This window comes from Gopherus flavomarginatus, chromosome 11, assembly GCF_025201925.1.
Source record: "Gopherus flavomarginatus isolate rGopFla2 chromosome 11, rGopFla2.mat.asm, whole genome shotgun sequence".
In the NCBI taxonomy this organism is placed as follows: Eukaryota; Metazoa; Chordata; order Testudines; family Testudinidae; genus Gopherus; species Gopherus flavomarginatus.
In genome coordinates this window covers 3,372,813-3,400,015 of record NC_066627.1, presented here as the reverse complement: position 1 = coordinate 3,400,015, position 27,203 = coordinate 3,372,813, and the positions used below count along the sequence as shown (strand labels likewise).

The 27,203-nt window shown below is 53.1% G+C and overlaps 3 gene segments (V, D, J or C); all 3 read right to left on the bottom strand.

Moving 5' to 3' along the window:
- LOC127031863 (Ig gamma-3 chain C region-like) overlaps positions 1 to 15,321 on the bottom strand; it is a 214,995-nt gene extending 199,674 nt beyond the window's left edge. The window contains 2 exon segments of the C gene segment in view: positions 11,324 to 11,623; positions 15,071 to 15,321. Of these exon segments, the coding sequence occupies positions 11,324 to 11,477 (154 nt within the window).
- Positions 1 to 27,203, bottom strand: part of LOC127031857 (immunoglobulin delta heavy chain-like) — a 413,673-nt gene that overhangs the window by 57,931 nt on the left and 328,539 nt on the right.
- Positions 3,792 to 10,233, bottom strand: LOC127031884 (Ig gamma-3 chain C region-like). The segment is given in 5 exon segments: positions 3,792 to 4,206; positions 4,441 to 4,574; positions 8,989 to 9,321; positions 9,633 to 9,959; positions 10,142 to 10,233. Coding segments are annotated over 4 exon segments (798 nt in total).

Sequence of the window (27,203 nt, the reverse complement as noted above, 5' to 3'; positions counted from 1 at the left end):
GTCCCCTGGCAGGGAGCCCTCTGTCTCTGGCCCTGGACAGGAGCTCCTGCCAAGAGCACAGACCGGAGCTCCCTGCTGTGCCCACTCAGCTCCTTGGCTTAACGAAGAGGCCTCTCTAACCGGCCCCTTTATCTCACCCCCAGCTCCTCACTGCCCAGTGGAGGACCAAGGCATCGATGCTGAAGGAGGAGAGGAGGAATCTGACTGTCTCTGGACACCTGTTGCCTTCATTGCTCTCTTCCTGCTCAGCCTGTTGTACAGCGCCGGCTTCACGCTGCTTAAGGTAACAGCAACAGCTACCTTCATGGTCACCCTTCACTGCTTTTAGCAATAACCAGTGCTCAGTAATCTATCCCAGCTCATCGGCATGCAGCCACCAGCCATCAGCCGTCCTTGGGAACTACCCAGTCACCCACAGTCAGTGATGAAATTCAGCGAGGACAAATGCAAGGTAACCACTGGGGAACGAAGAACCAGTAGCCCACATGCTTAACGGGAACTGACTGCGAAAAGGGATCTGGGGTCAGACTGCATCACAAGCTAAATATGAGTCAATAATGTAATGTTGTTGGGGAAAAACCAAATTCTGGGCTGTATTAGCAGGAGTGTTGTGAGCAAGACACAAGCAGTAATTCTTCTGCTGTGCTCCGCGCTGATACGGCTTCAGCTGGAGTCTTGTGTCCAGTGGTGGGCACCACATTTCAGGAAAGATGTGGAAAAGTTGGAGACAGTCCATAGGAGAGCAACAAAAATCATTTAAGGGCTAGAAAACATGAGCTGTGAGGGGAGATTGAAAGAACTGGGGTTGTTTAGTGTGGAACAGAGAAGACTGGGGTGGCTGGGGCGGGGGAATGACATGGTAACATTTCTGAAATACATAAAAGGTTGTGACAAAAAGGAAGGTGAAAATTGCACTCGTTATCCTGTGAGGACAGGACAAGAAGCAATGGGCTTAGACTGCAGCCAGGGCAGTTTAGTTTGGACACTGGAAAAAACTTCCTAACTGTCAGGCTGGGTAAATAGCGGAACAAATTGTCCAGGGAGGTTGTGGAGCCTGCATTGTTGGAGGTTTTTAGGAACAGGTTAGAGAAATACCTATCAGGGATGGACGAGTTATTACTCAGTCCTGCCCCACGGCAGGAGACGGGACTAGGTGACCTCTCCAGGTCTCTCCCTGTCCTACATCTGTGTGATTTTATGGTTGTCAGAGGCTCAAATCAAAGTCAGGAATTAGAGCCCAGGTTTAGGACGAGGTTACCTGGAGGGAGGAAAGCCTGGGGCCAGGACAGAAGCAGGGCTGGAGCCAGATGGGAACAAGGCAGGAGCAGGGCTGGAACAATCCACACAGCTGCTATCACCAGGGCTGCCCAGAGGGGGGGTAAGTGGGGCAATTTGCCCTAGGCCCCCATGAGAGGTCCTTCACTCACTCCAGGGGCCCTGGAAAACTCTTGTGGGGCCCAGGTTCCCAGAGCTTCTTCTGCTCCAGGTCTTCGGTGGCAATACGGTGGCGGGGAGTCCTTCTGCCCTGGGACCCACCGCAGAAGTGCTGGGTCTTCGGCGGCAATTCGGCTGCGGGGGACTCCAGGCCCCCTGAATCTCTGGGCAGACCTGGCTATCACAGCCCTGGGGAAATGCTTTGGGCAACTTCTTAACTTCTCCTGGGCTTATTAGCTGGTCTACCGACCAGCAATCAGGGTGGAGCTGATGAGGCAGCCAGCTACAGGCCAGGTGCGCGTGTCAGGTTGCCTGGGATTGGTGCTGCTGCCAGCCAGATTCCTGACACTGCCCAACGATCAATCAGAGGTAATCAGGAATGATTATTTATTAATAATCAACCACCCATCATCACTAATGAGCGAGTTCCCATCAACATTAACTCAGCAGTGATCAATAAATGAGAATCAAGAGTCTATTATCAATTTCAATCATTAATCACTGAGAAATCAATAATCAGGGATTGGCTATTTCTGGTCAGTACCTAGTGATTTGTAATTAATGCTGAGTAGCCCTTAATCTGCAATTAATTATCAATAATCAACTCTCACAGATCAGTAATTAATGTTAATCAAGGATCAAGCATCAACCATCAATAATCTGCTAGTAATTATTAACTGATCATAATCACTTATCCATAATCAACAATTAATAATCAATGACCAAAAAGGAATGATCACTGATTAAGAAGCCTGAAGAAATGTTCAAGGACCAATGAGCGTCAATCACTAACCACTCAGCCATGATCACTAAGGATCCGTAGTGGGGCCCAGATGCACAAAGTGCCATAGGAGCCTGTGAAGCCGGTTCTGTGGCTGGGACATGGTGCCGGGACCTGGAACCAGAAGCAGAATTGGCTTAGACAGCCGTGTCGCCCCAGGGAGTTGGTGTGCGGCACCTGCTGGGCAGTGGCAGTTCCCTGAGGCTGTTTGACAAGGCCGGTGTCTCTGTCTGGAAGTTGAGCTCCAGCTCAATGCAGAGACCCTGGCAGGACGCAGGCATGACTGGGCCGGGTCCATGGCCCGGGCTACACAGCAGGACAGGCTAGATGGTCATAACAGTCCCTTCTGGCCTTGCTCTCCTAGTGTAGGATGCTGCCCGTGAGCCCAACACCGGGTCCAATGGCACCGACTGAACCCCTCTGCTCTCTGTGTCCCACAGGTGCGGTGAGTGCCCGGCTCCGGGCTCCTAGGAGGTGTACAGCATTGCTTCATCCTCTTCATTCCCTGCCTCCATCGTCAACCCTCCCAGGCTCCTGCCCTCTCTCTGGACACCTGGAGGGACCAAGTTCCACAGCAACTCAGAGGGCTCGACAATGGCCACTGAAGGGTCTGAACTTTGCAGAGCCCAGAGCAGGGAGGGCAGAGTCCTTCCCTGGACGTCCCCAAGGGCAGCCCATGCTGGAGCATGAACTCAGCCCCATTCGCCTCCATCCTCCACCCCCATCCCATGGCAAGGACTGGATTTCCTTGTGCGCGTGTGTGTGTGCTCGTGCACACGCATCTGTGTCCCAAGTTCTGGTCAACCTGGAATCTGTCAATGGCGAAGAGTCTCATTGGCTCCTTTCTTTAACTTGCAACTTACACAGGAATTTTAAGTTTGATCCAAAATAAAATGAGTTCAAAATTGGTAGCTGCATTTCAGGATGGGTTTTGGGAGATTTAACCAAGGAGAATGCTAGACGCTGTATGTCTCAGTCCCCTGGTATTTGTCTACGCATCCGTCCATCCTGATACGTACACATCTTTTTCTTTCTTTCTTTCTTTCTTTCTTTCTTTCTTTCTTTCTTTCTTTCTTTCTTTCTTTCTCTCTTTCTTTCTCATGCATGCCTCCCTATCTGATCAGTGGCTTTCTCTGCCCCAGAGATCTCCCCTTCCTGCTCCTCCGTCCCAGCCTGTATAGGCTGAGGGACGAGGCCCCAGTTCTCTGGGTTTGTAGCTAGACCCCTATCTCCCATTGGGGCCAGTTCAGCGGGCACCTGTCATTTTATTCTCCATGCCTAGAGGCACCCTTACAGACACGACATACCCCTCTGGAGGGCGTCAGGGGTCCCTGAAAGTCCGGGATGGAGGTTATGAATGAGATGGAGCCTGATGTGTATATTTATTTATTTATTTATTTATTTATTGGCACTCAGTGCACACAACAAAAGTCACACACACACACACCATCCACAAAAATCCCAATGAAGAGCTAAATATGCAACATACAGCATGAGAGACACAACTCTGGCTATGGTCCTGCCCCAGGGCGGAGGGCTGGCTGGCACAGGGGGTGGGGAAGGGAAGTGAGGCCTTTCCCCTCTAGAAGCGCTGTCTCTGATCCAGCCCTAGAGCAGGGACTGTTGGGCTCAGGAGGGTGGGAAGTGGGAGAAGGGTTGTTTCCTCGCTAGGGGTGCTGGTTCCCTGCAGGATAGGAGTTGTCCGGTCTCAGCCAAGCTCCGAGCAGGGCAGCATCCCTAGTGGCTGAGGGCTGATTAGGCCATGTGGGGTGAGGTCCTGTCTCCCCCCCGAGGGGTCTCCCAGGGGCACAGCGTTGGTGGGGGGCAGCTGTGGGACTCAGAGTGGTGTCGCCAATGGAGCCAGGAGCCCCGTACCCTTGTCTCTGGGCAGATGGGAGCAGCAGCTTCTACACCACGCGCTGGATCAGGTTCTTGTACTCGGGGCCATTCGCCTTCTTCAGCTGCACCAGGGTGGAGAAAAACCACTTCACCTGCAGTGGGGCAGAGAGAGGAAGGGTGAGAGGGGTCAGTGCTGGGGGAGCTGCTCTGTCTGTCTGTGTCATTCCTTCCTGCTTTTCTGTCTGTGTCTCATTCATTCAGTCTCTGTCTTATTCACCCATTCTCCTTTCTCCTTCATTCTTCTCTTCTTTCTTTCCCCTCCACGCTGCCCTCTACTGTGCTAAAGGCATTAATTCCTTCGTTCCTACCTTCGTTCTCTCTCTCACCTTGAACAGGGTCACGGTGGCGCTGTAGCACACGCTCAAGAGGAAGAGGGTGATGAAGACCGAGATGCTTGACCAGAGTCCATCCAGCTCCTCATCCTCGTCCTCGCTGCAAAACTCACCTGACACGATCACCTCTGTTGAGGAGAGAGAAAGAGACATCAGCTCGGACTCAGCCACTGTGACAGAGAGAGCTCGGACTGTGTGTCCAGCACCAACCTGCCTATCCCCTTCTCTACCAATCCTTCCATCCCTCCCCCATTCCCACTCCAGACACACCCATCCATCCATCCCCACACACCCCTCCACCAATCCATCCATGACCACACACCCCTCCACCCATCCATTTCTAGATACAACCATCCATCCATGACCACATACTTCTCTATCCATCCATTTCTACATACAACCATCCATCCATCCCCACATACCCCTCTATCCATCCGTTCTTCCATGACCACACACCCCTCCATCTATCCATCTCTAGATATAACCATCCATCCATCCCCACACACCCCTCCACCAATCCATCCATGACCGCACACCCCTCCACACATCCATTTCTAGATACAACCATCCATCCATGACCACACACACCTCTACCCATCCATTTCTAGATACAACCATCCCTCCATCCATCTGTCCATCCATGACCAAACACCCCTCCATCTATCCATCTCTAGATATCATCCATCCATCCCTACACACCCCTCCACCCATCTATCTCTAGACACAACCCTCCATTCATCAAACCATCCATTACACACATCTTCACTTGCTCTCTCCCTTTGCACACCCTCTCTCTCCCTCCATTCCCACAAGAGGTGGCTCAGGATCCCTTAGAGGGTAAATTCACAGGTGTGTGTGAGGTGCCAGGATGTGACCACAACAGAGGAGCCCGCTAAAGACCAGGATGGCTGGATTTCACACGTGTACCTCTATGACACTGGTCCCAATGTACCTAAACACTCCGGAGTCACTTCTGATGGAACACAGCAACCTCTGGGGCTGTTTATTTGGGGCTCCCTTGGGTGGCACTGGGACGGTGGCATCTGGTGGCTGTTTATAGAGGTGGTCTCTCAGCCGGCACTGAGAAGTGCCCCCTTTGGTGTGGGACACAGGGGCTGTTTAGATAGGGACCCTTTGCCTAAATGCCAAGCTGTAGCTGGCATGGGGTGTGCTGATCACTGTTGCTTTGATGAACAGAGTCATGAGTAATTTAATGATGGGGAGGCTCATGTTTATCTCTCAGAGGAAAGATGGTGCCCCCTGTATCACAGCACCCCCTAGCATAGCAGTGGGGGCATTGAGGTCAGCTCTGACTGTGAGGGGAGATCACCCCATACTGAGCCCACTGCAGGTGTGCATGGCTTCTGGGTGATGTAGGTCTCACTAGCCAGGTAAAGGGGGCTCCGAGGATTTGGTTGGAGTTGGTAGCTGCTTCTTAGATGTGGGTGAGGTATCCCCATATAAACTGACTCCCGCATACCCCACCCCAGAGTAAAACATAGCTCAGTGCCGGGGGAGGGGTCCGTGAATAACCAGACGCCATGTTCCACCCCAGAGAGGACACAACTCAGCACAGAGTGAGAGATTCTGTAACACCTGTCCCAGAGTACAGCTGCATCTTAGAGTGGAGGGAGAACAGGCTGCGTGGCTGCCTCTGGGTGCATGTCTGTGTCTCTCTGTGTTGTGTGTCTCTCTGTGTGTACAAACACGACAGCTCAGGTGGGAGGGTCCCTGGGTCATGCCATGTTACAGGTGTGTCCATCTGTACCAGATCTTTCTCTCTCTCTGTCCCTTTCTCAGCAACCCCCCCCACTCCCTTACTGTGTGTGCCCCTGCGCTGCCCCAGGATAACAGCATCCGGCGAAGTGAGTATTCACCCAGGAAAGCTCACGCTCCAATATGTCTGTTAGTCTGTAAGGTGCCACAGAACTCTCTGCTGCTTTTACAGCCCTAACACTGCCGCTGCTGCTACCCACCCTTTGGCACCACGTGCCAAGTGCTGGGCTTGGCACTGGTGTGGTCAAGCCCTGCGCTCGCCCATCCAGCCCTGAAGCTGACACACACACACGGGTTCATGTGGGTGCCCTATTGGGGCTAGGTAGGAGATGGGGCTCACGTGCGGGGCCATAGATGAGTCTGCCTCCTCTGTCCTACCCCCATGTCACCAGCCCTAGTGAGACTTTAGGTGAGTCCCTGCTTAGTGTCTGCTCCAGATAACAGCCCTACTAGTGCTGCTGCTTTGCGAGCACTGGGTGTCAGAAGCTGATCCCTGGTGTGGGGTGCTTGCTGTCTGTTGCTCTATGACCCCCTCCCCAGCTACCACGGAGGGATGGGGTGGAGAGAGACCCCTTAGTTTCTTAGCTAGCAGGGGAGGTGTATGTAGGGGTCAGGGAATTTGAGTTGCCCTCCCTCCACTGATTCTGTCTCATAATTCTCCCTGCTCCTCTCTGGGGTGGGATGGGATGTGGGGTAAATGTTGACCCTGACACAGCGCCCCTCTGGGCATGCACAGGTTCTAGCCTAGAGGGTCTTGTCTCAGTGGGATCCTAGAGATTGCTTAGCCATCCATCCATCCATCCATCCTGATCCATAAACATCCATATATCCCTATATCTTCCATCCATCCCTCCTGGTCTGTACCATCCATCCATCCTTCCTCATCCATAAATATCCTTCCATTCCTATATCTTCCATCCATCACTCCTGATCTGCACCATCCATCCATCCTTCCTCATCCATAAACATCCATCCATCCCTATATCTTCCATCCATCCCTCCTGATCTGTACCATCCATCCATCCTTCCTCATCCATAAACATCCATCCATCCCTGTATCTTCCATCCATCCCTCCTGATCTGTACCTTCCTTCCATCCTTCCTCATCCATAAACATCCATCTAACCCTATATCTGTATCTTCCACCATCCCAAGGGATCTGTACCCACTCATCCATTTTTGTTCTTAACCATCCATCCAATGTGCTGTCCATCATTCCATCCGTCCATCCTCATCCCTCACCGTCCACTCAGGCAATCCCATCCACTTATCTATCTATCTATCTATCTATCTATCTATCTTTTTCAGTATTCATCCACTCCATCCCTCTATCACCATCGGTACTCATTGACTCTCATCCATCCATTGCCATCCGTCCTTTCCCAAACATGCGTAGTCAGCCATTATATTTACCCATCCTTTCATCCTCATCTCTCACTCACTCACTATGTGTAACAACCCCTTCATCCAGGCACCTGCCCATCCCCATCGGTACCAATCCAGTGCCATATGTGACTACCAATCCACTACCATTTATACATCCATTCATCCCCATCTCCACCCATCCATCTATCACACTCCATCCATTTATTCATCCATCACTCCTGCAGAAAGTGTGCCCATCCAACATTCGCCATCCATCCATCTATACCCCCCTACACACCCCTCTATCCATCCATCCACCCTTCTGCAGATCCCCAGGGATTTTTTCTATCCCTTGACATCTATTTATCTATTGGCATCCACCCTTTTTGAACCATCCAACCATTAGTCACTGTGTACAGTGCAATCTTGTAGCAGGCACACTGGGTGGGACACGCAGGACACCTGGACTCTGTTTCTAGCTCTGTCATTGACATGCTCGGTAATTTTGGGCAGGACTCTCCCCCTCTTGGTACCTCTGTTCTCCTCCTCCTCTTTCTCTATCTAGGCTGTGAGAAGGACTGTCTCCTGCTGTCTGTGCTGTGCCCATCCCAACAGGGTCCTGGTCTCAGTTGGGGGTATAGGGGTTAATTTAATCCAAATAATGATCTCCCTATTTCTCTCTTCCTCCTTGTGATATCTCAGTGTATTTGTCCTGCCATCTGAAGTATGTTCCATTTAATCATCTCTCTGAACACCTGGCCTTCCAATTGAGATTGGCTTGAATGTGTCTGTTCCTCTGCAGTATGTCTGTAACTGTGCATATACCCCCCTCTTCATCACTGTTTCTATGGTGTGTATGTACTCGTGCATGTATTCATCCTTCCTTACACAGCATGGACCCACATATCTAGCCATACTTCCTTACACGGCATGGACTCACATATCTACCTATCCTTCCTTCCATGGCATGGACCCATATATCTACCTGTCCTTCCTTCCACGGCATAGGCCCACATATCTATCCATCTTTCCTTCTGTGGCATGGACCCACATATCTACCCATCCTTCCTTCCATGGCAACTACTCATATTTCCTTTCATGGCATCAACCCATGTATCTCCCCATCCCCCATGGTATATATGTATCCACCCATACAGGATCTGGGAATTGGCATCCCCAGTCTTATAGCATCTCAGTTTCTCCCAGCCTGCAACCTGGGACCTCGTTCACCTTGGGCGACCCGCAGATTTCACCCAGTCACACCACAAGAAGGAGACCTGGGTGTGAGCTCAGACTAGTTCCATTTATTCACTTGTTGTCACGCAGGGCACAGAGATTATTTACAGGAAGCTGTACTGGACAGTGCTAGCAGTGGGGCTGGGAGGAGCCTTCTTCATTTACCAGAGACTTTGCTGACGCTGCGTTGGGTGAACTTCATGGAGAGGGCTTGGTGGCTGACCATGCAGGTGTAGGTGTCCCCGCTGTTCCAGCTGGCCTTGCTGACTTTCAGCTTGCTGTAGAGGAAGAAGTTCGAGTCGCTGGCTCCATCCTTCATGGGCGGAGTGGTGATGTAGTCGGTCTCCTTTTCACCATCATGGTTCTTCATCCACTGCACCGAGATGTCCTCGGGGAAGAAGCCCCGCACCAGGCAGGTGACGCTGACAGAGTCTCCTTTGCTGCTCAGCTCGTGCATGTGGGGCTGCAGGAGGTAGACGCCCGGGGCGGACTGCTTGCCTTCAGTGAGTGGAGATGGAGGACACAGATGAGCCATGCACATTACTCATCTGGGGCAGATGGGGAGAAGGATGGTGTATGTGTGTGTGTGGGAGTAGGAAGATCCCCTCTCTCTTCCAGGATGGAGGGGCTGGGGACTGGGAGCTGGTATCTCTGGAGCACAATTTGAGGGTGGGGATTTGGGGATGCAAAAGGACTCAGGGGCCAGGATCCCAGGTTGTTGGGGGTTGGGGCTTCCCCATAAGGAGCATCCCTCCCTGCTGGGGACTGGGACTGAGTCTCTCCCCTTAGAAACCCTCCTTTCCTCTTACCTGGCTTCTTGGAGATCGATTTGATGAGGGGCGAGATCAGGTCCGAGTGCTCCACTTTGCAGGTGAAGGTCTCGCCGGCCTCCCAGTCGCGGGTGAAGATGGGCATGGAGCTGGAGGCGGTGAAGGTGTTGTTGAACTGCTCATTGAGGGTCAGGGGATCAGGGATAATGGACCCTGGCTTCTCCCTGGACCAGACCACCTGGAGGCTGGAGTCGCTAGGCAGGTTGACCACCAGGCAGGTGAGCATGGGGCTCTGGGCCACGTACAGGGCGGCAGGAGATGGGGGCACCAGGAAGACCTGGATGTTGCTGGGAGATGTTGTTTCTTCTGGGGACAGGAGAGTCCAGGTCAGCTGCTAGGCCTGGTCTCCCCTGCCAAGCCCATCCCAGTCTCCCCTCACTCCCTGTCCTCTACAAAGCCCATCCCAGTCTCACATGTTCCCCTCCCCCCTCCATCCCTGCCCGTGTCCCCCTCGCCTCTCCAGACAGCCTGTCCCTGCTCAGCGTCACCTTCGCACTTGCGGGCGTGGGCCTGCTTTTTGCTCCCAGTGCCCGGGTGGGACACCTGGCAGGTGTACGTCTTGCCCTCCAGCCATACGTCCTGGGAGATGCTGGCATTGCTGCGGGTGCTGAAGGTGCGGCCGTCGGCGTCCTTCTTGGCAGGGGCGGTGTTCCCATAAAGTAACCCGGGCTCGCCATTAACCAGCCATTGCACCTCCAAAGGCTCAGGGTAGAAGCCGGAGACGAAGCAGAGCAGCTGGATGGCACCTGGCTTGGTAGTGCAGGAGGAGTGGAGGACGTGCACCTCGGGGGCTTGGGGTTCAGTGGGGATTAGCTCTGGGAGAAGGGTGATGGGTTAGTTGCTGTACAGACCCCTCCTGAGTCGCCTCCCCCCTGGCTCCCTGCTGCATGGTGCCCCCTGCTGAACCCTCCCCGCTCCCTGCAGCACAGCGCCCCCTGCTGAGCCCCCGACTCCCTGGAGCACAGCACCCCCTGCTGAGCCCCCAACTCCCTGGAGCACAGCGCCCCCTGCTGAGCCCCCGACTCCCTGGAGCACAGCACCCCCTGCTGAGCCCCCCTCTTGCTGTAGCACAGCGCCCCCATTAACCCCCCCGCTCCCTGCAGCACGGCGGTCCCTGCTGAACCCCCCGCTCCCTGCAGCACAGCACCCCCTGCTGAGCCCCTGGCTCCCTGCAGCACAGCGTCCCCTACTGAGCCCCCCTCTTGCTGCAGCACAGCGCCCTCTACTGAGCCCCCGGTTCCCTGCAGCACAGCGCCCCCTACCGAGCCCCCCTCTTGTTGCAGCACCGCACCCCCTACTGAGCCCCCGGTTCCCTGGAGCACAGCGCCCCCTACTGAGCCCCCCTCTTGCTGCATCACAGCGCCCCTATTAACCCCCCTGCTCCCTGCAGCACGTTGGTCCCTGCTGAGCCCCCCGCTCCCTGAAGCACAGCACCCCCTATTGAGTCCCCCGCCCTGCTCTCTGCACCCAACACCGTCTACCTGTCCCCATTCCCTTCCATCGCTCTGTGGTGTCTCTCTCCACCCACCCACCCCTGCGACTCCACTGGCTCACAGCACTAGCAGGCTCCCATCCTCTCTCCCTGCAGCAGTCACCAGAGCAGGGTCCTGCAAGACCCCCCAGCCCTTCCCACTCCCCTCCCCCCCCGGGCCGCGCCGCACCGTCCCTACTTGGGATTTCCTTGGAGATGCTGGAGCTGGTGGGCTGGTGCTCTACGGTGCATCGATAGGTGTTAGACTCCCAGCTGCTGGCCGGGACGATGACCTGGCTGCTGAGCGAGTAGAGGCCGCTGGAAGGTTGCAGCACGGAGGGATAGGTCCTCATGCCCGAGGAGCCGACATTCGGGCTCCATGTCACGGTGACCGGCTCGGGGAAGTAGCCTTTGGCCAGGCAGCCGAAGGTGACCTGGGAGGTGGTGACTTCGCTGGTGCAGGAGGTCAGGGGGAAGACAGATGGGGCCGTTTTGCTAGCTGCAAAGGGAGAGAGAGTGAGGCCATGAGACACAGCCCCACTGAGCCCTGCCCCACTCTGTGCAGACCAGGCCCTAGCTTGGCACTGGGGCCAGCACTCAATGCCGGGGGAGAATGCCCCTAGTGAGCCCCACGCTGCTCCATTCACACAGCACAGTTTGGGGTGAGACTGTTGATAGCTGCAAGGTCTTAGTAATGTCTGTGTGTAAGTGGACACCTGAGATAGGCTGCCCCCCATCTTCCAGGTTGTGTCACAGACTGAGCAGGATCAGGGCCCCCAGTTCTCTTGGTGCTAAACAGACCCTGTTGTACTAGCGATTTTAGCTTGGGAACGAATATTAAATGTTATATTCTCATTAGGCTTCTAGGTGGTAACAACAATGGCCACTGCTGGCTCGTAAGCATTTCTATGGCTCAAACGCACGTGGTTAGATATCCTCAGAAAGACTGGGACTGTCAATTGAACCCGGGACATATGGGCCCTTTAGGTTAGAGTTCGGGTTATAATTATACATGGGGAGGAGGATTAAGGGTTAGCGGTTAGGGTCAGGTGCTGGGGATAAGGGCTATAGGTTGCAGAGATGGAATTACGGGCGATGGTTTAATGGTTTAAGTCCAATACCCTTCCACCCTCAAGTTCAGTATTTAACTTGTTGTGATTGGATTTCTAGCCTTTCAGCCGTCAGATTCCTATCGGGTCTGATGCCATTTCTCAGAGGAGTTGCTGAGACTCTTGGGTCCTCACAGAAGGGATTAATTTGCAAGTTCTGATAGTTCTTGTGTCGGAATTCTTGATAACAGATTTGAGACACCAAAACTCTGATGCTCAGAGGGTCAAGATGGGGAGGTTCGGGTTAGAGCTGGGGTTATAGTTGGGGGTATAATTGATCGTTAGTACTTGTATCACAGTGGTCTAGAAAACCCAGTCTAGGACCAGGTCTCATTGTGCCAGGAACTTTACAGAGAAATAACAATGAAGACTCTACTGATCCCAGGACCATTGCAGCCTGAGCAATCTGAAGTCAGGGTTTGGGGGATAAGGTTGGGACGTTGGGGTTAGGGGTTGGGTGTGAAGAGAGGGTCAGAGTTGGGGGTCAGAATTAGGGAGTAGGGGTTAGAGAGCCATGGTTAAGGACGAAGATTGGACTCTAGGGAAAGGATGAGGATTAGGGTGTTGAGGTGAAGGAATGGGTGCATCTGTCGGGGTTAAAATGCTGGGGTTAGGGTCATGGTTAGGGAGCTAGGACAGAGTTGGGGGTCTAAGTAGTTGGGTTTAAGGTTTGGTTTAGGGTCATAGTCCTGGGGTTAGGGTAAAAAACCTTCCCTCCCATCAAACTCAGTAGTCGACTGGTTATCACCACCCCTAGCTCACGACCTTTCTAGCCAGGTTCCCACTCAAGAAACCACTCGGAATCTAACCAATTGGGATGAAGATTTTCTGGACACTTTCCCAAACTCTGCGGAAGAAATCTCCCAACAATTCCAGCTGCCTCACTTTCTAGGTGCCCAAAACTGAGGCGCCTTGGGGTGCACTTACCGGGGTCTGCATCTCCAGTGGGCTTTAGCTGGAGACGTCAGAGCTTGTCCCTCGTTAAGGAAGCCCAATGCGTCTCCAGCTGAGTGCGCCGCAAAAACAGAGCCATCTCAACTCAAAGGCCAAGTTAGGAAGTTGACCCCTGAGCGGTTGCCTCTGAGCTGCCAGTTACGTCCAGCCCCAGGCAGCCGAGCTCACATCTAGCTGTGCTGGGAATCCCCCCGCCCAGCTCTCAGCATGGAGCGTGAGCGCAGAGCTGGTGGAAGGAGGCAGAGCCGGCTCAGGAAGACGCGTTCCTGCACTCGGTGAGTTCAGGGGTTACCTCTGACAAGGAACATGCCAAAGGGGAAATTTGTGCCTCAGTTTAGAAAGATTTTGTTTCCAAATATTTATTACTGGGCTAAAGATAGGAGACAATAAAATCCCCTTAAAAGTATTCAGTTGTTCCCCTGAATGTCTAGTTGCAGCCCCCCAACTCTGAGCACCCCACGTCTGCAAATGGCCCTCAGTCTTGACCCACAGCCCCTGCTAGCCAAACCCTGGGGTCCCCCCCCCACTCAGCCGGTTCCCCCATTACCGATGTGCAGCCCCCGCTAGCCCAGTCCTGGCCTCCCCCACCCAGCTCTGTCAGTGCTCCCCACCCCCAAACCACAGCCCCTGCCAGCCCAGCCCTGCCTCCTCCAGCCATGCCGGAGCCCCTCACTCCCAACCTGCAGCCCCCTGATACCCACCACAGCCCTGACACCCCCACAGCTCTCCCACAGCTCTGCTGGTGCCCCTCCCTCCCAAACTTTAGCCCCCTGCTAGCCCAGCCCTGGGCTGCCCCCACTTTGCTGATCGTCCTCACTCCTGAGCCACAGCCCCCTTATAGCCCAGCCCTGCCCCCCCTCTGTCCTACTGGTGCCCCTCACTCCCGACCTGCATCCCCTGCTAGCACAGCCCTGCCCCCCCTGCCCTGCCAGTGTCCCTCACTCCCGACCTGCATCCCCTGCTAGCCCAGCCCTGCCCCCCAACCCTGCCAGTGCCCCTCACTCCCGACCCACAGCCCCTGCTAGCCCATCCCTGTCCCTCCCAACTCTGCTGGTGCACCTCACTCCTGACCCACAGCCCCTGCTAGCCCAGCCCTGCCCCCCAACCTTGCCAGTGCCCCTCACTCCCGACCCACAGCCCCTGCTAGCCCAGCCCTGCGCTTCCCTGCAGCTCTGTTGGGTCCCCTCACTTCTGACCTGCATCCCCTGCTAGCCCAGCCCTGGGCTCCCCTGCAGCCCTGCCAGTGCCCCTCACTCCTTATGTGCAGCCCCCTGCTAGCCCAGCTCTGGACCCCTTTCAAAGCTGTTATCACAGCTTATAAGTTGAGTGTGAGAAAAGCACCTCTGTTCCCCCATCTCCGCCTGGGGGCAGGGGCACAGCCTGGCCTTTGTTACCCACCTAGCCCCCCAGCTGTAATCCACTAGACCCCACTGCCCTCCCAGAGCTGGAGAGAGAACCCAGGAGTCCTGGTTTCCAACCCCCCAACCCTGCTCTAACCACGAAACTCCACTCCACTCCCCTCCCCTCCCAGAGCTGGGGAGAGAACCCAGGAGTCCTGGCTTCCAGCCCCCTGGTCTGACCCCCTAGCTCTCACTCCCCTCCCAGAGCTTGGGAGAGAACCCAGGAGTCCTGGCTTCCAGCCCCCTGCTCTGACCCCTTAGCTCCTACTCCCCTCCCAGAGCTGAGGAGAGAACCCAGGAGTCCTGGCTTCCCGCCCCCTCCCGGAACACCAGACCCCACTCCCCTGCCAGAGTTGGGGAGAGAGCCCAAGAATCCTACTCCTCTCTCTATAAAGTTTTCTTCTCTAAAGGGCTCATTCCGATGGAGTTAAAAGACCCCCTGTACTCACCCCACTAGCAGCCACTTTCCTCTAATTTACTCACCAAATTCTCAGCCATGGTGGGTCGCGGCCCAGCACTGTAGACCGGGAAGTTGTGTCCCTGCATCCCACTGAGGTCTGTGTCAGTCGGATTGTTCATCTGAGGTTTCTTTGCCTGTTGGGCATCCCCTCTTCTTCCCCCAAATGGTCACCAAAGATAATTATAGGTTGTTATCGCTCAGTGACGCCCACGCAGGAGCTGTCAGTGTTGAAGCTGGCGAGAAGGTGTGAAAATTGGATTGGATGGGGGCAAACACTGGGGTGAAAAAACAACTGTCACTTGTCTCAACTTCCCCTTTTCGGCCCCTATTGGTCATTTGCTGCGTCTCACCAGAGATTTGGTCATGGAGTCTGCAGACCTCTGAAAAGATTGAAGTCTCTGGGGGGTGAGGGTGAGGCCTTTTAGAGAACCTGCCATGGGGTGCATATGTGTGAAGAACCAGCCTTTACTGCTGTCCTGGAACCAGGGACAGAACCCAGGAGTTCTGATTCCCAGCCTCACCATTCTAAGCCACAAGACCCCAGTCCCTTCCCAGAGCCAAGGCCAGAACCCAGGAGTTCTGGCTCCCAGCCCTGCCCCCGTTCTAACGATAGGTCTGGGATAGACTGATCCTGGAAAGGGAAGGATAGTGAGATGATAGCTATTCAGATGTTTCCTTCAGCACATCTCTCTGTATGCATCACAAGCTCTTAAAGGACTGAGTGATCTAGTGGGTTTGTGTGTGTAGGGGGTTAGGAGCCAGGACTCCTGGGGTCTATCTGTGACTCTGGGAAGGAGCGGGGTGCGGTGGAGTGGAGAGGTGAGCGGGCTGACGGCCAGGGGTCCTGGGGTCTATCTGTGACTCTGGGAAGGAGTGGAGTGGGGTGTGGTGGAGTGGAGAGGTGAGCGGGCTGACGGCCAGGGGTCCTGGGTTTTATGCCAAGCTCTGTAGAACCCCTTCTGAGGTTGGAGTCCCACCATTTTTTGGGTTTAGGATTCTCAGTTCTGAACATCCTGACTTGCCTTTCTCTCAGATAGAGCTCCCGCAAGCCTCCTCTGTGTTCCCTTTGTTCCCCTGTTGTGACGATGTAGCTGGGGGCCCCACTTGTGAGGTGACTGTAACTTGCCTAGCGGCTATTTCCCGGAGCCCGTGGACATCAAGTGGAATTCCAGCAGAGTGAGCAACGGAATCAAGACATCCCAGCCACGGCACAGAGCAGTGGCAGGGTCTTCTCCCTTGTCAGCCAGCTCACCGCCCCTTCCTGCGGCCTGGCACCCAACACCTGCCAGTGCAGTGTGGAGCACACCCCATCCCGTAAAATGATAGATGTGGAGATCACGATTGGTGAGCTATTTTGGGGTGCCAGAGAATGATGAAAGGACAGAGGCAGAAGGGTGCACTAAAGTGTCAGAGGAAGTGGGGGAGATAGAATGATAAAGTCCATGGAAGGGAGGATAGCGAAGAAAAGGGATGGATGTATGGATGGACAGAGACGAGGGAAAGATGGAGAGAGTGAAAGAGAGGGAAGGATGGTACGGAGCATGGGCTAGGTGGGTGGACAAATGGAAATACAGAAGTATGGATGGAAACAAGGCGATGACATAGACAGAGAGATAGAGAGATGGAATGGTGCCGAGGGAAGGAAGGGGGGAAAAGTAAAACTTTCCTCTCTCTGTTGTCATTCAGTACTCGAGCACATTGTGCTCAGTGCTGTACAAATGCAATTGATTCATGATTCTAAGCTGGTATCCATTTTGTCTCTCTGCTGCCAGTATGTGAGGCTCTTATTCATCCTGAGGTTTGCCTCCTGGACCCCTCCTGTGAGCACAACATCATGGAGAAGCAGCTGGAGGTGGTTTGCCTCCTCCTGAGATTCAGCCCAGGTGCAGCCAAAGTGAAATGTCTGGTGAACGGCTAGAAGTGGAATCTTCCCACCACGGAGTTCTCCATTGGGAAGGGCACAGACGGCACCTATGTGGGCCAGAGCCGAGTGAACATCACCAAGGAGAGCTGGAAGCAGGGGGACATCTACACTTGTCAAGTGACCCACCCTTTGAGGGGAACGGAGTACTCCATGCACGACCAGCAAGTGCTTGGGTGAGGGCCTGTGGCCGTGCAAGGTGGGGTGAGATGAAGGGTTACCTGGAAACCAGCCTCATCTAAGGGTAAGCGGGATTGTGCCCAGATCCCAGGGTGACATAGAAATACAATCAAGAGATGGATACTAGGAGTGGGTGGGAGAGGGATGGATAGATGCAGTGAAAGATATGGAGGTTGGATGGATGGAGAGCTAGATACTGTGGATAGAAGGAGGAATGACTGGAGGGGAAGATGGATGTGATGGCTGGGTAGAAAGACAGGTCTGATGGATGGATGGATGGAGAAAGGGGATGTGTGTACGTGAATAATTAGTAATAAAGAGCTGGAGGTCTGCACAGGAAAGTGTAGATGGAGAGACAGAAAGTGCTACGGGATTGTCGATAGCTAGAAAGAGGCTTTTTTTCAATGGTTTCTATCTTTCTTCCTTCTAACATCCCATGAAATTGAGGTTCACAAATTAGGGGACTGACAGTCCCCCTCTAAGAGGGGAGGGATAGCTCCGTGGTTTGAGCACTGACCTGCTAAACCCAGGGTTGTGAGTTCAATCTTTGAGGGGGCCATTTAGGGAACTAGGGCAAAAAATCTGTCTGGGGATTAGTCCTGCTTTGAGCAGGGGGTTGGATTAGATGACCTCCTGACGTCCCTTCCAACCCGGATATTCTATGATTCTGTAACACCCATCACTGTAGTATCCTTCATGGTGCAGGGAATTCATGGAGTCTTCCGCCAGTCTTTCCCTATTGAAACAAGTTCTTTGTGTTTCTGAGCCTGCCTCAGTGGCTCCATCCGTCTCTGTCACTGAGCCGTCTTACGATGACCTGACTGGGGAGACAGCCTGTGTGACATGCCGGGTGCTGGGTTATAGCTTGGTAGATGTTCAGGTGGCTTGGGAAGTGATGAGAAAGCCAGCTCTGATGCAGAGACAGGAAACCTGGAACAAAGCAATGGGATCCAGAGCGTCACCAGCACCCACGAAATAAGCTTGGAGTAATGGAAGAGCAGGACCAAGTTCACTTGCAAAGTGACACCTCCTTGTTTTGGAGAAGTCACCCAGGATATGCCACTCATGGACACAAGTGAGTACGTCCGCGTGTAAGTCCCAACTCCCTGTGTGAACTCAGCCAAAGTCACTTTACTCTCGCTCTGTGCCCAAGCCTGCAAAGTGGGGATAAGGGTCCTTTGTTTCTCTCAGCTGGTGTCTGTTTCTGGAACAGGGGATCTCTTTCACGTCCCTTCGCCGGCTCGCAGGAGGGGGTTGTGGTCTCAGTCTGGGCCGGTAGACACCACCACAATAATTGTCAGGGTGCATGTTCTCAGACCAGCTTCTGCCATGGAAAATGAAGGCCTTGGAATTCACTAGACTCCAGTAGGGAGGTGAGGCAATAGAGGAGGATCTGGTGGATGTTTCCTGGGTCTTTCAAAGTGGTGATTCATCTGGGGCCCTCACAAGAGGTGATGAGGGACAGAAGATAGAAAGTAGGGTTAAGATGGTCCATCAAAGGTAGATTCATGGAGTCTGAGACCAGAAGGGATCATCAGGTCATCTAGTCAGACCTCATGTTTCCCTGGCCAGAGTATTTCACTCATTTACCCCTTTGTCGAGCCCAGTAACATGTCTTTGACTAACGCGTCATCTAGAGACACGTCCCGTCTGGATTGGAACCCCTCAGGAGATGGAGAATCCACCACTTCTCTTGATAGTTTGTTCTAATGGTTTTCTTCTAATATTGTTGCCTTACAACGAATTTTAATGTGTCTGGTTTCAGTTTCCAGCCATTGGTTCTTGTTCTGCCTTTTCTGGTAGATTAAAGAACTTTTTAGTACAGGGTTTCTCAAAGCGGGGTCGCAGCTTGTGTAGGGAAAGCCCCTGGTTGGCCGGGCCTGTGTGTTTACCTGCCCCATCTACACGTCTGGCTGATCGTGGCTCCCACTGGCCGTGGATAGCTGTTCCAGGCCAATGGGAGCTGCTGGACGCGGCTGCCAGTAAGTCCCTTGGCCCATGCTGCTTCCAGCAGCCCCCATTGTCCTGGAGCAGGATCCACAGCCAGTGAGAGCCGCGATCGGCGGGACCTGCAGATGGGGCAGGTAAACACACCGGCCCAGCCTGCCAGGGGCTTTCCCTACACAAGCGGTGACCCCTGTTTTAGAAACTCTGTTTTAGTACCTGATGTTTTCTCCTCGGGAAGGTATTCATACACTGTTCAAGTCACATCTTCAGTTTGCCCTGAACTGAATCAATATAGCTCCTTAAATCTCTCATTTACAGCTACTGAATCATCATTGAGGCTCTTCTATGAGCCCTTTTCAATTTTTCAAAGCACAAAGTTGTGAAACAGGTGCAAAAAATCTAGAAATTTTAATAAATGTTGGGCTGCTTTTATTTGCTTCCTGGTTTGTGAGTCAGGAAGCAAAGGGAGTGAGTGGGGATCATATTTTCAGACTTTTCTTTACAGCCAGTGGGGATAGACCCTAAATGAAAGCTGAGATTCCATGGTCATAGCATAAGCTGTGGATTTAAGGAAAAACAGCAAATACATAATAAATATGGCCAAGGTTGGCCACCCCTCACATGTTCCACCAAGGACTAAGAGGAGACACATTCCATCCCTGGGAGAGAAATTAGCTTCATCTCACATCTCTGTCCCTTCCAGCCTACGGTGCCCACGCACCTACTGTCTCAGCCACTGTCTCCTGCCTGGACCCAGAGGAAACTCCAGGGAAGAAAGATTTCCACACGTTCCTCCGTGACGTCACTGGATTCTTCCCGGCAGACGTCAACCTCTGCTGGGAGCACAACAGCTCCATAGTCCCTGCCTCCCACTACAGCAGTGGCCCTGTGTCAGATCTGCTGAGGCCTACTCCACTCGGAGCATCTTGAGAGTGGCCAGGCCCACGGGGGAAGGAGAAGCAGGGCCCCAGGATTTCTGCCTGGTGTGGCACATGACGCTGAATGACACGGGGAAGGTGAAGGCGAAGTCACAGAAATGTGAGTTGAAGCTTCCAAAGGGCGACGAGAGGGTTGTTCATCCCAATATGGCCAGGGCCCCCCATTACCCCAGGGGCTAGTGAGGGAGCTAGCACCAGTTCAGGCTTCAATGCTGGGGTTTCCAAAGGGAGTCACGCTCTCAACTCCCACATCGGCTTGCAGTGAGAGTTGTGGTCACAACCCTGAGGGACTTTGGGAGACCAGCAGCCGGAATATCACTGGGGTGAAATATAAAGAGCACCTTCTGCCTGTGTAGGGGGAGGGGTTTAGGGGACGTGAGTTGTGTCCTGAGCTCTGGATGCAGGATCTAGTAGTGCCAGCAGGGGGCTGGGAGCCAGGACTGCTGGGTTCTATCCCCAGCTGTGGGAGGGGAGTGGGGGCTAGTGGTTAGAGCATGGGGGAAAGGAGTCAGGAATTACCATGGGCAGGTCGTTTCTCCTCTCTGTGTCCCAGCTGTCATCTCTGCCATCTTCGTTGGGCTCGTGAATTTGAGACTGGAAGGACCCTGATTTGAGCAAACGTGTCAGGTCTGTCCCCTGCCGTGATTTCACCAATGAGTCTTTCTCCCATGGGAGCCAGAGGCCTTCAGATCTGCTCATGGGACCCAGAGACCCAAATAATCATAATGGGACCCAGGAATCCCAATCTCAATCCCGGGGTGTGTTGGAAAACCTCAGCCATTATTCCTGATGCCCCATGAGATGAGGATCGTGCCCCTTCCATCAGGGAAGCCAGTGCCCTATTTCCCACCCCAATGATCCTCGGGCCCTTCCCAAACAGCCCCTCGGCTTTGCTCCCCTCAGACAGAGGTACTTATTTATCAGCTGGTGCCTCCTGAGTATTGGCTCATTCCAGCCCTCAACGTTGCCTCCTGCCCCCAACCAGGTGGCAGCAACTGTAATCAACACCCACTGAAGGTGTCTCTCCTTCTGCCTTCCCTGGAGGACCTCTACATAGCGCAGAACGCCACCATCAGTTGTTTGGTGAGCGGCATGTAGACCCCAGCAGCCTGGAGGTCTCCTGGAACCGGGGTAGCGGGGGACCATTGGCCGTGGTCTCCAGGGATCCGGTGCTGCAGGAAGATGGTACCTACAGTGCAACCAGCATCCTGTGGATGTGCGTGGAGGAGTGGCAGGCAGGGGAGGAGTTCACCTGCACCATGAAACACCGAGACATCCCGTCGGCCATTGTCAAGACCATCCGCAAGATTCAAGGTTAGAACTCAGCCTTTCCCCTGTAGGGGGCACTTGCCCCAATCTGCCTGGCTCAGGGTGTAGTGAATGGGACATGGATCCTTTTGTCTCTAGGGGTCACCAGCTCTGATCCGGTTTCAGCTCAGTGAGACTGGGTGTTACACATTTGTGTGTGGGATGAAATGTGCAAATTAATGAGAGAGAAGGGGATGGAGAGTCAGGACTCCTGGGTTCTTTTTCCAGCTCTGGGGGCAGAGTGTGTGTGTGGGGGTCTAGTGGGTTATAGCAGGGGGGTTGTGTCAGGGTTGGCAGCCAGGACTCCTGGTTCTCATCCCTCACCAATAACCCTTTGGTGTTTCCTTGTGGCAGGATCTATCCATCCATTCTATCCTCTGCTGTACTTGTGTCTGTTTCCCCCTCTTTACTAGCTGTCCATTTTCCTGCCCACTTGCAAATCTCTCTCTCTGCACTGTGTCTGTTTATCCATATTTCGGTTGGCAATATCTGAGTTTGTCTGTTCTCCCTTTTGCAATCCTGTCCATCCATCCAACATCTGCAGTGTCATCTGTCTATATTAGCTTCTACAACATCCATCCATCCTCATGCAGTGTCATGAGTCTAGCTGTCCATCCCTGTCCACAGAGAGGCTGGGAGGGGATATTTTGGCACAAAAGGATTATATCTGGGATGCTCAGAGGGGTGAGATGCCCAACTCCCCTTGGAATTATGAATTTATTTCAGTGGCAACTAACTGCCTAAGAGTCCTTTAAAGACCCCAGCCCAAGTGGCTTGTCTCTGGTCACACTGCAGGTCAGTGGGAGAGATGGGAATAGAGCCCTGATTTCCCATCTCCAAGACTTGCATCTTAACCATCACATCTGTCTAGCAATGTAGCCCTGGCTGCTATGGCGTCAGAACCACTAGCAGATGCGTCCTCACCTGACCACATAAGATGCAGAGGCAGAGCCCCCAGGAATCTGATGTTATGTCTGCAGGGAGCTAGGCATCAGGGTGAGACTGAGTTAGGATCTTTCTTTGCCACGAGCTCCGTCCCCATTGTCCCTGGATGTGTGACCAGGGGGGTGGTGACCAGGGAAAGTGATTTCACTTCTGAGTACGGCACTGGGGAGACTGACACTGGAATACAGCATCCGGTTCTGGGGTGAACGTGCAGCAGTGGTCAGAAGCAGTAACGACATGTTGGGAATCATTAGGAAAGGGACAGATAATAAGACAGCAAATACCACATTGCCTCTGTATAAATCCACGGCACGCCCACACCTTGACTGCTGCGCACAGTTCTGGTCACCCCATCGCCAAAGAGATAGAACAGAAATAGAGAAGGTTCAGAGAAGGGCAATAGAAATGATCAGGGCTATGGAACAGCTTCCATATGAGAAGAGATTAAAGTGGCTGGGACTGTTCATCTAGGGAGACAACTGGGGGGATTTTACAGAGGTCGATACTCTCATGACTCGTATGACAAAAGGAAGAGTTATTTACTCCTTCACATAACACAAGAACCATGGTTCACCCAATGAAATTAAATGGCCACAGGTTTACAGCAATCACACAACAGAGGCAAGCTGTGGAACTTGTTGACTAAGGATGTTGTGAAGTCCAGAAGCATGACTGGGTTCAGAAAAGAATTTGATAAATTCATGGAGAATAGGTCCATCAATGACTATTAGCCAAGCAGGTCATTGATGCAATCTTATGTTCTTGGTGTCCCTAAGCCTCTTATGGTCAGATGCTGGGACTGTATGACAGTGGATTAATCATTTGACCATTGTCCCATTCTGGCCATTCCATCTGATGCATCTGGTATCTGACACTGTTGGAAGACAGGATACTGGGGTAGCTGGACAACTGGTCCCATGCACTGTGGCCATTCTCTTGTCCAATATTCAAAAAGAAGGTTGAAAAATTGGGGAGGGTGCAAAAGAGAGCTAGAAAAATGATTAGAGGGCTGGAGAAAATACCTTCCAGTGAGAGATAGGAGGAGCTGAATCAGCTGAGCTTATGAAAGAGACATTCAAGAGTTGGCTTCAATGATATGTATAAGGACCTGCATGGAGAGTGACTGGGGTCCCTGGGGGGGCCATGCTGAGATCACACAATCGGGACAAACTGCAAAGAATGGGGCAGCCAGTCCCCCAGACTGGTGGTTATCCTGATAGATTCACCAAACTAGAAACAAAACAGCTTCTACAATACCTTACTGATTACCCAGAAGACAGAAATACAGCTCCCTTAAAGCAACCCAGCCTTGAGCTCCCACCCAGACAGGATGAGGATTACTGAAAATCTTGTTCATCATATAAAAGTTCTGTCAGTCCGAAAGGATTGGAGACATTACCCACCAGGTCAATGAGTATTTCAGATCTTACCCAAATAGTCAATTCTTATGAAGTAAGTTACAATTTATTGAAAAAGATAAGAGTGAGAGAGTCAGTACTGGTTAAAAGACACATGCATAAAGGTAGGAATTGAGTTCTTAGGTCAGTTTCATAGCAGAGGTGGTTGGCTTCAGAGTTGCAAAGAGTCACTTGAACCAGTTTATCAGGTTATAGTCCAGGGTTTCTCAAACAGGGGTTGCTGCTTGTGTAGGGAAAGCCCCTGGTGGGCCGGGCCAGTGTGTTTACTTGCCCCGTCCACATGTCTGGCCTATTGCGGCTCCCGCCAGGCACGGATTGCTGCTCCGGGCCAATGGGAGCTGCTGGAAGTGGCAGCCTGTAAGTCCCTTGGCCCATGCCGCTTCCCACAGCCCCCATTGGCCTGGAGCAGCAATCCGTGGTCAGTGGGAGCCGCGATTGGCCGGACCTGCCTACGGGGCAGGTAAACACACCGGCTCGGCCTTCCAGGGGCTTTCCCTACACAAGCGGTGACCCCTGTTTGAGAAACCCTGTTGTAGTCCAATGTCCATGGCCAAAATCAGGGTGATCCAGAATAGAACTAGAGACCTCTGCCTTATGACTCAAACGTCCCCTGATGAAGCTTTAGCAGATCTGAGATGAAAGGATCAGGGCCCAAGAACACAGCACCATGGGCTCCTGCGGGTACTCCTCTGGGTAGCTTGCCACAGGCAGACTTAACAGCTTCCCCGAGACCTGGTCAGCATCAGGCCTCGGCTGGTCAATCCAGTCCTTGGGTCAGTCGCAGACTGCAGGAGTCTCCCCACCAGGAGCTCTGCCACAGGCGTCTGACTTCTCCGGTGGCCAGGGCTCTAGGGAGTTCTGGGGTTGGACTTTTCTACTTCTGTCCTGTGCCCTGACCTCTGGGGGCGGGCGCAAGCTCCACTGGCTCTGCCCACTTTGATGTCCAGAGGGCCTCGTCCCTCTCTGAGGTGGTGGGGAACCAGACTGCCTCGCTACAGGGACCATCACTTCTGTTTCCAGTGTCATGACAATATGGGGCAGCTCAGGGTGTTACTGATGGAGCTGCCATGCCTTTCCCCATTTCCTTCGGGCTTGTGGGTGGGTTGGTCAGGTGTTGCCCAAATGTGGCGATGGTCAACAGATCTTCCCCCTTCTCGGAGCATGGATTGAAATGAAGTCCAAGCGGGTAGTGGCTTTAAAGTTGTTCGCATCAGATGGCCCCATTATTAGGTGTATTACAGTAGTGTGTAGAGGTCTCCACTGAGTTTGGGACCCCAATGCGCTAGGAGCTGCACGCACATAGAGTAATTGACAGTCTCTGTCCAGAAGAGCTTAATGTCCAAACAGAGAAAGGGTGTGAAGAGAAACCGAGGCAGAGAGAAAGGAGGTGAATTGCCTGAGGTCCCACAATGTCAATGACAGAGCTGGGAATAGACCCATGGGAGTCCTGAGTCTCATCCCAGTGGTCTGTTCATTGGACCACACTCCCTCTGGGATGGTACGAGTTGTGGGAGGTCTCAGAACAGCTCTGTGGGCAAATTCCCCAGGTCCCCAAAATAGGGAGTTTTGGTGGTGGGGGAATTGGTGCCGCTACTGCCCAGGAACCGGTCCCAGCACAGCTCAAGCTGGCATTGACTGGGAAGATGCTGCTGTCTGATGGGTGTGCCTGGCCCCACTGAGTTCTGCACTGGCAGGTCTCAGCCCAGTTCCCTGGCTGGCCAAGGGAGGGGGAGGGCATGCTCGGGGAGGGGTGTGTAGTGCTGCTGGCTGGAGTTTGCAAAGGAGCCAAAGGGTGTGAAATGTAATGGAAGTTGGGGGCTGAAATCCCTGAGGCTGCTCTGAGAATTGCAGCCTGTGACAGGGAGTCTCCACTTGCAGCCCACCCAGTGTCCCCTGGCAGGGAGCCCTCTGTCTCTGGCCCTGGACAGGAGCTCCTGCCAAGAGCACAGACCAGAGCTCCCTGCTGTGCCCACTCAGCTCCTTGGCTTAACGAAGAGGCCTCTCTAACCAGCCCCTTTTATCTCAATCCTAGCTCCTCACTGCCCAGTGGAGGACCAAGGCATCGATGCTGAAGGAGGAGAGGAGGAATCTGACGGTCTCTGGACACCTGTTGCCTTCATTGCTCTCTTCTTGCTCAGCCTGTTGTACAGCGCCAGTGTCACGCTGCTTAAGGTAACAGCAACCGCTACCTTCATGGTCACACTTCACTGCTTCTAGCAATAACCAGTGCTCAGTAATCTATCCCACCCCATCAGCATGCAGCCACCAGCCATCAGCCGTCCTTGGGAACTACCCAGTCACCCACAGTCAGTGATGAAATTCAGCGAGGACAAATGCAAGGTAACCACTTGGGAATGAAGAACCAGTAGCCCACATGCAGAATGGGAACTGACTGCGGAAAGGGATCTGGGGCCAGACTGCATCACAAGCTAAATATGAGTCAATAATGTAACGTTGTTGGGGAAAAACCAAATTCTGGGCTGTATTAGCAGGAGTGTTGTGAGCAAGACACATGGAGTAATTCTTCTGCTGTGCTCCGCACTGATTCGGCTTCAGCTGGAGTCTTGTGTCCAGTGGTGGGCACCACATTTCAGGAAAGATGTGGAAAAGTTGGAGACAGGCCATAGGAGAGCAACAAAAATCATTTAAGGGCTAGAAAACATGAGCTGTGAAGGGAGATTGAAAGAACTGGGGTTGTTTAGTGTGGAATAGAGAAGACTAGAGTGACCGGGCCTGGGAATGACCTGGTAACATTTCCGAAATACATAAAAGATTGTGACAAAAAGGAGGGTGAAAATTGCACTCGTTATCCTGTGAGGACAGGACAAGAAGCAATGGGCTTAGACTGCAGCCAGGGCAGTTTAGTTTGGACACTGGAAAAAACTTCCTAACTGTCAGGCTGGATAAATAGCGGAACCAATTGTCCAGGGAGGTTGTGGAGCCTGCATTGTTGGAGGTTTTTAGGAACAGGTTAGAGAAATACCTGTCAGGGATGGACGAGTTATTACTCAGTCCTGCCCCACAGCAGGAGACGGGACTAGGTGACCTCTCGAGGTCTCTCCCTGTCCTACATCTGTGTGATTTTATGGTTGTCAGAGACTCAAACCAAAGTCAGGAATTAAAGCTCAGGTTTAGGACCAGGTTACCTGGAGAGAGGAAAGCCTGGGGCCAGGACAGGAGCCGGGCTGGAGCTAGATGGGAACAAGACAGGAGCACAGCTGGAGCCGGCTCAAGGATCAAACATCAACCATCAATAAACTGCTAGTAATTATCGACTGATAATAATCACTTATCAATAATCAGCAATGAATGATCAATGACCAAAAAGGAATGATCACTAATTAAGAAGCCAGAACAAATGTTCAAGGAGCATTGAGCGTCAATCACTAACCACTCAGCCATGATCACTAAGGATCTGTAGTGGGGCCTAGATGCACAAAGGGCCATAGGAGCCTGTGAAGCCGGTTCTGTGGCGGGGACATGGTGCCAGGGCCTGGAA